This window comes from Fundulus heteroclitus, chromosome 10, assembly GCF_011125445.2.
Source record: "Fundulus heteroclitus isolate FHET01 chromosome 10, MU-UCD_Fhet_4.1, whole genome shotgun sequence".
NCBI classification, from domain to species: Eukaryota; Metazoa; Chordata; class Actinopteri; order Cyprinodontiformes; family Fundulidae; genus Fundulus; species Fundulus heteroclitus.
Genome location: NC_046370.1, coordinates 13,380,512 through 13,391,498, shown reverse-complemented (window position 1 = coordinate 13,391,498; position 10,987 = coordinate 13,380,512). Strand labels below are relative to the sequence as shown.

The 10,987-nt window shown below is 38.1% G+C and overlaps 1 protein-coding gene across 2 annotated transcripts; it reads left to right on the top strand.

The window, feature by feature from the left end:
• Positions 1-3,451: 3,451 nt before the first annotated feature.
• Positions 3,452-9,919, top strand: arf2b (ADP-ribosylation factor 2b). Of its 2 annotated transcripts, none has more exons than XM_012860584.3 (5): positions 3,452-3,593; positions 5,748-5,905; positions 6,229-6,339; positions 7,650-7,774; positions 8,005-9,919. In XM_012860584.3, the coding sequence occupies exons 2-5, from the start codon at positions 5,758-5,760 to the stop codon at positions 8,164-8,166; spliced, it is 546 nt and encodes a 181-aa protein (XP_012716038.1). In that variant the 5' UTR covers positions 3,452-3,593; positions 5,748-5,757; the 3' UTR covers positions 8,167-9,919. The 2 variants fall into 2 exon arrangements, with proteins under 2 accessions (XP_012716038.1, XP_021171123.1); XM_021315448.2 differs by lacking the exon at positions 3,452-3,593 and adding an exon at positions 3,738-3,853.
• The last annotated feature ends 1,068 nt before the right edge of the window (positions 9,920-10,987 follow it).

Sequence of the window (10,987 nt, the reverse complement as noted above, 5' to 3'; positions counted from 1 at the left end):
TTTATGAAGAAATAGACTAACACTTTGTTTATATCTGAGTATACAGGTAAATAAATATCTGAGTGCACAGATAAATAACCATATTTTAATTTATGAATGAATACAAATATTTCAATAGATTATTTATTGCTCTCTCTCTCTCTCTGTCTTTCTGTTTGTTTTCTCCAGCTTTGTTAAATTTCCACCTATTTTCTGGTGTGTTTCTACTACACTAACAGTAAATCTTGTGATTTAAAGTCATGCAAGATTATTGTTTATGTCTTCCTGTGTTTGTGTAGCCACACTGTTTGAATGACTGCACGAATGTCATTTTTCTAGCAAGGTCAAATTGTGTGTAAACTGTGAACAAATAAGGGAGCTGTGACATTTTGTGCAGCTCTTGCTTTTTCTGTTTAAATTATTTTCCTGCTATAGATCATTTCTCTTCAGGTTTACAACTTGGAACAAGACAAGTTCTCGGCTGCTCTGCAGTTCTCTCCACTATTCACAACTCAATATACAGAAAAACTGTAAAACCCTTTTAGCATTTTCCCAAGGCTTTCAACACTTGAACATTAACTACATTTTTCTCTATTGCTTCTATCTCTAAAAATGAAATATTGATCTTTGTTGCTGTGTTTGCTAGTCTTTGCTTTGTTCAGATATATTCTTATTAGTTCCACCTGACCAATGCTTTAAATATTAGCACAGACAACATCTGCACTTACAGCACGTAGTAAACATTTACAGCTCTTAGAAACGAGCCTAGCTCTCAGATTCTTACGTGTCAGGAAGTGTTTCACATGTGAACACGTGGCTTGTCACATGGTTTCCATGATAAATGATCATGACTGAAGATAAGAAACAAAGCAATGTTACTATTGAAGACACTGAGATTTTGATTTTTAGGTTTACAAAACATGACTTTTCAACATTTTTCAACACAAGATGGCAACCCCATGAGAAAACAATTACTTAGCCATTGTTCCAAAGGACTAAAGGTTCATTTAAAGTTACTTATTTACATTTATAGGACTACTTGATTTACCAAAGCAGCTTTTTCCATTCTAAACAAAGCGATACTGAAATACACATATTGGACTAAATTTGCTAAAAAGGTAGATAAATGGTGTTTTAACTGATCCTTAAAAGATTTGTTAAATAAATATCAGAAAATGGAAAAACAACACCTTCGTATTCAAGATCACAAGTATTTTAAATCATATATTATATTTGGTGTTCGGGACAACCTGTTTGTAACCCCGAAAGGAAAGTTTGGTGTTGATGAGAGTCATCCTGTTATTTGGGTAACACGACTTCACATTTTTTAACAGAAAACAGGTAAAGACTAAGACATATTCACCAATATTTGCAAATTTCTATTAAAGTAGCGACTCACCACCTGTAATTCCAAATGAATTGGCTAAAACTGTTTTTTTTTTAAATTCCAAAATTAAAGAAACATTGACCCAAAACAATGAGAATAAAACTCTGGAAGGGACATCTTCATCATACTACTGACACACATTGAAATATGCTATGCTGTCATGCATTGGTATACATTAATAATTCTGCTTCAGTAAAAAATACATTTATTTCAGTGTTTTCTATGCATTTTCATCGCATATGCCCGGAAATGTTTGGAAAGCAGACTTTTAGAAGCCAAGCTCAACAGATAAACTTAACAGTAGCCAGTCTGTGCTCTTATGTTATTGTTGTCTTTTAGCATCTTTTGTTGAGCATCAATAGGCTTAGTGCGCATACTCTAATTGCCTCATATGTGCTTCTGATTAATTGTGTAAGAAATAAATACTTTTTCTATTGTTTGACTTTTTAATGCTTTTACACGATTATTTAAAACCACTTTGGGGATGATTCTGGTTCTTGTACATGTGGTCCTTTGTCTTTGTTTGTGTTATCTTTATGTGGGTCTTTTTTCCTCACTTGTTGTTTTCAGTCCATACTGTCACTGTGTTTGTGTTGTTGGGTTTATTTAGTGCCCTTTAACTGACCTCCTCAGTGGCCTTCAAATACAGCAGATGTTTTTTTTTTTTTTTTTTTTTTTTTTTTTTTTTAGGTTTAGGTCTTTTGCAGCTCTGTAGTAATCTCTGTCAACACTTTCTATCTTGTGTACTTTTTAAATATTTTTCGTGTTGTTTTACAAATCTAATTTATTTGACTTTAACCTAATCTCTGTAGCTTTAAGGTAAATGGTCACAGAAGTATTCTCTTCCCGGGGCCACTTGGCCTAAAAAGACATGCCGAACTTTGTGTGCTGGTGTTGTAATGTCAAAAGCATTTGCAGATGTTCTCAGAATCAACACACTGTGAGAAGCAGGAAGTTACAGTGTCAAACTGGCAATGTGGCAGATCATGAACTTCAGGAGTGCCTATCCTAAAACTGGAATGACTTGTTAGGCCAAGTATGGCAGGTTATTATAACATATAATCAAACCTGACTTCTAACTGACTACTTCTTTTGACATAAAGAATAACATTTGTTCTAGTCACAAACCATTTTTGATTTTCTAACAGTGGAATAAGAGCTGGTTCAAAAAACGTTTTAGTTTCAATTTACTTAGTATTTAAACGGCAGGCTGGATGTGCATAGTGATTTTATATGATTTTGTTTTTTATGGTCAGAAAGAACATTTAAGAACTCCTTACTTCCCTCTTATGGTCAACATTTTGGCCTATGCCAAATATTATTTCATCTGAGAAAAACGGCATCACATTTTCCAAGACATACACGTTAGGCTTAAAGACATCTACATGTACTCGCTTTTTTTAAGAATGGAAATGTTTAATTTCTGAGTTTCAAGCTCGTAAACATCAGAAAATATCTTTGAACATATATGTTTACATTTAGCTAGATTTCATTCCAACTATTGATGCTTTAAATATATTTTTACAATATGAAAACTTAACATGCATAATGAATATTTTTACCAGTTAAATGTTTCAAGGATATTCAGAATTGTGTTAAAATTGTAGAATTCCTTTCCAGAAATCTTAAACAAAACTCATACCGAGTAAATGTTATGATATACATTGGATTCTTCTGTGACTTCCACAAAAAGTCAGTCCAGAACAGGCTAGACTGAGTGCTCTTCAAATGAATTTTTGAAATGTAAACTGAATAAGGCAATAGCACAAAATAGATTAAAGGCAGTTCAGAAATGGTCTTCGGCCTAAATGCCCATTTTTACGTTCATTGTTCTGCCATAGATATATTTTTTACCCGGGAAAATCAAAATCATTAATAAAAACTCGTGATATATTGTTCCAATCTCTCCTACCATTAGTTTCAGATTTTCTAAAATGCAGATCTTGAATGAAACGGATTCTGTTCTGGATTGTTGAACTATTCAGATCCGTATTGTATGGTACATTAGCTTGCCATACACAATTCACTTCCTCGACATTTTGTACACTGTGCGCACACGGATGAACTATTGGATAACAAGGGGCGGGTTATCGGTTACACTGCTTGCGTTGTGATTGGACGTGGCTTCAAAGTGGGAAGTACGCCGGTGTCTCCCTGGTTGCGCAAGACGCCATTTTGGAGTGACAGTGAAAGATAACGCAAAGATCGGGTTGCCGTCTCTGTAAAGGTAATATCTGGCGGAGCGACGCTTATTTTGTACTAAAACGTCCTTATGTGTGTGTCATTTGTCTTTATGTTCAAACTGGTCGATTTGAGCGGCGTTTGGGGTGACGTCACGGTGTTCTCTGAGCAGTGACGCGGCAGTTCGCTAAGGGCAGCTAGCGCGCTACAGCAGTTCCTGTCACGGCCCATCTGAAAACAGCCACAGCGGGTCCCCTTACCGAGCCGGGCTTCGGTTGCAACTGCAGGTTTTCTTTTAAAAACAAAGTACGTGTATGTCGGGAGTCTTCTTAATGTTTTGCTCAGCGTCCAAAACAGCGCTACGTTTTTAAACCGATAACCGAATCCAGCTAGCAGCGAGCCAAAGCATCCGCCCTTAGAGAAGCTAACATGGCTAAAGCTAACCGCAGTTTACGTTTGATATAACTGTGTATTTATTGTTTTACATCTTGCCACTCTTAAATATTTGTTTGGTTGGAGGTCGAGCTATAAACTAACGATGAACAGTAACCACATTCAGCGCTATACGTGTCACCAATGCCAAGTTTTCCTGTTGGAACGGGCCTTTCTTATCGAGTAGCTTGTTAGCCGTTAAGCTTATCCGGGTGAACGAAAGCTGGATAAGTGTAGGGGCCTATGAAATCCGTCTCTGTTTAACTCGCATCTCGTTTTTGTTGTTTTCAAAAAGATGTACGATTATTTATTTATGTCACCTGATAAGTGTAAAAAGTGGCGTAGTATTTGATGTGTTCGTCAGATTTTAATAATCGAATAGGAATATATTTTAGGATTGTTGATTCGCTGTAAACGTCATCATGAACGGGAAAGACGTCTCAGTTAAACGGATAAAAAGCATTTCTTTTTCCTGAACGTAAGTGCCTTTTAAATCTTACGTTGACTCTTAAATAAAATTCCAGTCCTTTCTTTACGGCACATTACGTCACTTGATGTTGGTAAAACGTTTACGATTTTTTTTTGTCAAAATTTTTGTTTTATTTTAAACGGCTTATTCTAATTGTACTTATGCTGATTGTAAATTAAGCTGGTTTAGATATAATTGGGTTTAAACGTAATACGTTTTACAGCATTTTCAAATCTTTATTATTCACAAACATGTCAAATCAATAGATTTTTGTTTTGTAGCTCCTTGAGCAGGTAAATCTCGACTACATTAAGGAGTTAAACATTTTAAGGAAGGGCCTTCAATTAACATTCCTAAGGAGACAATCTTTTCTTCTTTGACACAATGGTGCTTTGGATATACATATGCACCATTAGTTTTTTTTTTTTTAATGGGCCTATATCAGTTTATGCATAACAAGCTTCTTTGTTCTATGAATAATGTTGTGAAAGGTTACCAGAATCCCTATCCTAATTTCTTCCGTTTTTAGAATTCGTTGCATTATCACAATATTTTCTTGGTCTTGCGCTGTTATGTTCTGCCAAAGCCACATTAATTCTCCTGACTTCAGAGGGGTTGTCCCGATTCCTACAAGCAGGTTAAATGTAACACTTTGCATTGAATGTTGACATTTTTCGGTGACTCTGGTTTTCCAGTTTACACTTCTGTCGTTTGTTGTGGGGGAGACGTTCCAATACACAGATCATCGGGATGCGATGAGGATTTGGGCGCTAAAAACTCTTACTGCGTATCTGTATACTGTTTAAAAGATTAGAGTTCTAAGGCAATTTATACCTGCGTTTTATATCCAGATGTTGTACTTTTGTGTTAACCTAGTTCCAATTGTACTCTTTAACAAGATATTCTACTTGACCATTGCAGTTAAATGTTTTTGATGGAATAAATAATCTAAGAATTGCTAATCTCTTGTATAACTGACATGTATATTTGATGTCTAATAAATTTATAGACCTTTTTTTTTTCTTTTCTTTTTTTTAAGGGGCAACATAGAAATTAATTTGTTGGAGAAGAGATTTGGTTCCCCATGCTGATTGTTTCTGTCCCAGCAGAAGTACTTTAAGTCATTCCTCTATTTTAACATAATTTCCTCTTAGTGGAATAGAAATCACCCTCGAGGTTATCCTGAATACCTTGCTCTCGTACCTCGTGTCGTTTTTGTCCTCTCGATGGATGCCACGCAAACGTGGGAGCCTTAAGACGTTGCCATCCTAACACCTTTCTTTTCTTCTTCTTTTACAGATTTGCCATCATGGGGAATGTATTTGCAAGCTTATTTAAAGGCCTGTTTGGCAAAAAGGAGATGAGAATTTTAATGGTCGGCCTCGATGCTGCTGGAAAAACAACAATCCTGTATAAACTAAAGCTCGGAGAGATAGTCACCACCATCCCCACTATTGGTATGGATCATATTATCTAGACAGTTCTTATCTTTTTTTTTTTTTTTTTTTTTTTTTCCCCATCTGACTGGTCGAGTTTGAAACCAGAATTGGTTTTAGAAATGGCTGATAAAGTGTTTAAGTCCTTGGCTTGTCATAGTATTGCTGACTCCTGTAGCATTTGTGTAGTGCTGTGAATAAAGACGTAGCCGAATACTTCCAGAAATGTTGGTTGGATTTCAAGCTGTTTTTTTTTTTTTTTTTTAAACAACTCAGTTTTCAGGCCTTTTTAACTTTTTCCATGCCTGTGACTCATCTTTGCCTTTTCCTCCTCCTCTGTGCAGGTTTTAACGTTGAAACGGTAGAATACAAGAACATCAGCTTCACAGTGTGGGATGTGGGCGGTCAGGACAAAATCAGGCCTCTGTGGCGCCACTACTTCCAGAACACTCAAGGTGAGGGTTGACTTTATCTGAGGCCACGGCGAGGTCTGTGTTCATTGCTGCCAATAGGTGGCCTTAGTGCATAGAAGATGATCTTAAAGCAAGTGAACCAGTGACTCATGCACACTGGTTCCATTCTCAAAGGATGTATTGTGTGACTCCTCCCTTCCTGAAATCTAATTCTTCAGAAAACACCAAAGGACTATAGACTGTGGTTGCTGTCTTGTCTTCTCTAAAAAGAGCAAACTAATGTTATAAAGTTTTATTTTTCAATAGATTTTCTGGGTTCTCTGCTTGCCTTAAGCCAACATTAATGAGCATGCAGGCTTTTGGTCTGTTCTAAACTAATTAGGAGGGTCATTTGACAGAATAGTTAAGTAGAAACCGAACGCCAGCTCCTGTACAAGCAGGGCTTCTTGGTGGAATCAAATGGTCTATTTTGTATTCTGGTAAGCTCCATTAGTGAGGAAACCGTTGCAACTTAAAGAAGAAAAAGTGGGCAAAGATATTTGGGCAGTCCCCCATTTTTACCTTCTGATGCTCTGCTTAGAAGTTCTGATATTAGAACGTCCTGTCTCTGTTAAAAGTAAAGCAATGAGTTGAATACATGTATTGATAACAAACTGTACGAAGTTAACACTTGTTAAAAATAGATGCTGTTTTTCTTTTGAATCTAGAAGGTATCAGTTTAAACAAGGTGCTGTGTTGATCACGTTAGCTTCCTGTGCTTATTTTCAGTCATTTCAGTTTTATAGTTTGAACCTTTCAAACATATTTTACTTTGTCGTTCTGCTTTGAGTAACATCAGGTATATTAAGTGTTTTATTCCATATTGCCATGATATAGCAGTTCTTGCTGATTCTAAATTGTTCTTATTCACTAAATATCTGCTACCTTTAACCAGAACAATGGAGTTAGATAAGTCCTGCAGCTCTGTTGTTTGCCAATGCTAACTGATTTAAGAGGTTTTTTTTTCTTACTGTCTCAATGTTTACGTAACGTAAATATTTTAGCGACAGTCTGAGTTCAGGCTGACACTTGAGTTAATTTTCTACTTGCTTTACTCGTCACCCAGACGCTGCTTTATTAGGCAGCACAGCGGTTATGTTTACATTTCAAGTTCCTCAGTATAATTCTCAGATCATTTTGGTTATTAAATGTCAGACACTTCCAACCAGACTTCAGGTAATCATTCATGTAACAAAGCCTCTACATCAGCCGTGTAGTCAGCACTGAAATGAGAAAATGCAACGCAGAGGAGATGTTTGCAGTCTTTCATGCAGGTTGTCATCTACTCATGTGAATATTGTTCGTCTCTGCAGGACTTATTTTCGTGGTGGACAGCAACGACAGGGAGAGGGTGAACGAGGCGAGGGAGGAGCTGTCCAGAATGCTCGCTGAGGACGAACTGAGAGATGCCGTGCTGCTTGTTTTCGCTAATAAACAGGTGGAGTCACATGTTTGGTTCTCTGATGCGTTCTGATACGCTGAACTGTATGGTTAAGAAGCAGATGAGCAGATTTCTCTTTTCCTGTCGGTCACAAATCATTTTCTGAATCCAGAGCAGAATTTATACACATAAAATGGTTTAAAAAATGAAATAGACTATTTCAAATGTACAATGTTTACTTAGCAGTCTGAAACAAGCGTATTCATCGCTCTCTTCTCCTCCTCCAGGATCTCCCCAACGCCATGAACGCTGCAGAGATCACAGACAAGCTGGGCCTACACGCTCTCCGTCAGCGCAGCTGGTACATCCAGGCCACCTGCGCCACCAGCGGCGACGGCCTCTACGAGGGCCTGGACTGGCTCTCCAACCAGCTGAAAAACCAGAAATGATCCATTCCACTTTTGTTTTTGTTTTACTTTTTTTTTGTTTGTGGTTTATTTGATTAATTTTTTTTTTTTTTCCTGTTTCGACACCGCCGCAGCACCGGACCCCGGCCCCTTTACGCTCCATCTCTCCCCGTTCGCCGGACCCGGCTCTTTCTTTCGAGAACTTCCTTCCTGCTCTCTCCTCTTCGTCTGTGCTCTCGGGGCTTGAGCCTGTGCTGCTTGTGTCTGTGTGTGGGTGGTGTGTGCGCGTGTGTGAGCGAATGAGCGTGTGTTCAGCGAGCGTGTGCGGGCGTGCCGTGAAGGCATCTCTGTGTGTGTGTGTGTGTGTGTGTGTCGGCTGGGATTGGGAGTAACCCTGGCGTGCCTTTTACACACCTCCTGTGGAATCAGCAGTCTGGTTTTCAAGACCCTTCTCCATCCACCGACGTCGGCCTCCTCCCCGCTCGGCCTACCCCCACTCTCAGTCTTGCACGGCCCCCTTCTCCCCACCCTAACTCTGCAGAGGAAGCATGGTTTTCATACGGCAAAGAAAGAGCAAGGGTGCAAGCTCTCCGCCGCCTCCCTTTAGTCTGATCTGTGTTAAGTAGAAACGCTCACCCGGTGTAGCTTGAATGCTCAACGTTCATTTTAACCTCCCCGATTTCGAAGCCCACCAGTAAGAGATTCAATAAATTGCATCTTAACCTGTATCAGGTCAAAGCAAGTCAAAATAGCTGAGAAAGTTTGAAAACGCGCGCAAAAAAATAAAAAGCAGTTCATCCTCGGTCATTCTAGTGTCATTTGAAAATCATGCTGTTTGTTTTATTATTATTATTATTATTACTATTATATTGGAAATATAGCAGATTATTCTTATTGATGGCTCTCCGGTAGACACTAACTTTCACCCCGAAGCACAAGGCAAGCCAACAATCTCCAAAAATGAAACAAAAAATCCAATTCTGTCGTTCCACGTATGCGGCCCCTCGTCTTTTCGGCTCCCCCGGTAGTCCTTTAATTCCCCACAACAAATTGGATTTTTTAAGTCTGATAAACTGTCAGACAGCATTCCCCCCCTCTCTGTCGTACATAAGCCTGAGAAGAGGAGCTTGACATTATTCCTTTAAGAGATGTTACATGTTTTTTTTTTTTTTTCTGTCATTAGTTTTAGCATTTATATTGTAAAATGACTGCTGAACCAAATGCATTTGAGCAGTATGACAAATCCTGAACATGGACGTAGTAAGAGCATCTCTGAGGGCCTGAGCTGATTTTGTTTTCTGTTTTCCTTTCTTCGCCAACGGTTGACAGTTTTTCTTTGAAACCTGAAAGCGTCCAGCTGTTTAGTTTTCATAGTCGGGATGAAGGATTGGCACCAAAAAAAAAAAAAAAAATGAAGGCTCTTTAACTGTGAACGGTCTAGACAAGAAGAAAGGAAAAATAGCTGGAATGTCTGGGCGTTTACAGGCTAATACTCCTCATTTATATTGCTGCATACTTTAAGGTTGAGGAGTACGCCACCGGTCCTCCTCCTCCTCCTCCTCAGCAGGCAGCGAGCCGGGAGGACTCGGTGGCGGACCTGTCGAGGGGAATCGGTGTGCAGTTACCTGGTGCTGAGACTCAGCAGGCGTCCTCAGTGTTGAACCATGGGGGGGGGGGGGGGGTAAAGCTGGCACTTCTGTCAAGGATGATTGTAAATCTGTACGTTCCCCTGTAAACTGTTTCTGTGGGGATTTCCTGAACACATTAATAAACATGATTTGATCCAAACTCAAAAGAAAACTCTTGTTTTTTTTTTACTATCAATTAATACAGACCAAATGTGCTCAATATTTATGCTTTTTATTCCAGTTTTATTGCCGAGTGTGAAAACAATGTAGTTTATACATGAAACACAACTCATAAGATCTGTTTGAATACAAAAAAATAAGGATTTGCTTTAATTCTATCAAATCCTAATTTGAATTGCTTTTACACCTAAAAAGTTAAACTAAAAGCGTTTATTTTAAAACGTACTGCATTAGTTTTTGTTTTGGATCTAGGTCATAGTAAAGTGGTTACAGATGAGTCCTGGTCCAGATTAAATGGACTGAAATCAGCTCTTTGACCCGATATTTAGTGTAACCCTCCTATACAAAGGTTGAGTCATCTCCTTATGATCATACTTGGATGTAATCAATTAAGGCCTAAGAGTTTTATAAGCAATCTGAGGTTTTTATGGAAAGTTTCTCCTTCCATATTTTATCCACCTCTGTTAAGCAATATTAAAGGAGCGCTTTAAAACTTGAGTAAATGTTAAATCATTAAGGGAATTCAGTCTTTTAAAGTCGATGGACGATCTAGTGCAGTTTGTACATTATTCTATCAATTTCACAAGGACACAATTTTAACTTGAATCTTTTACGTTTTTAATTTCCCCAGACTTTTTAGTGACATGCAACTCTTTTAATCAGAATTTCTGAAAAAATATATTGCAAAACGCCATTCAAAAACTCTGAAAAACATTCACTTTCTTCAGGGCGACGCTAATTTCCCAGCGTCCTAAATAATCGTGTTGAATCCACTTCTGCTCATAATTGGTTCCAAATCACATTTTTCTCAGATTAAAATCTCTGTTTACAGTTTAACCTGTGACAGTCCAGCAATAACGATCAGATAACAAAAAACTATTCCTCTGTGGTTCAATGAGGCAGAGATGGTTTAAACATATCTGAATGTTTGTATTTTTCTTTTACCAGCAGACACCAAACCACAGAAAAAACGAACAGCTCTTCAGTTTCCGTTCAAGTCCAACCTCTAGGGGGAGACAAAGAGCCACGTTCATGAACAAACCAGTTTACTAAAT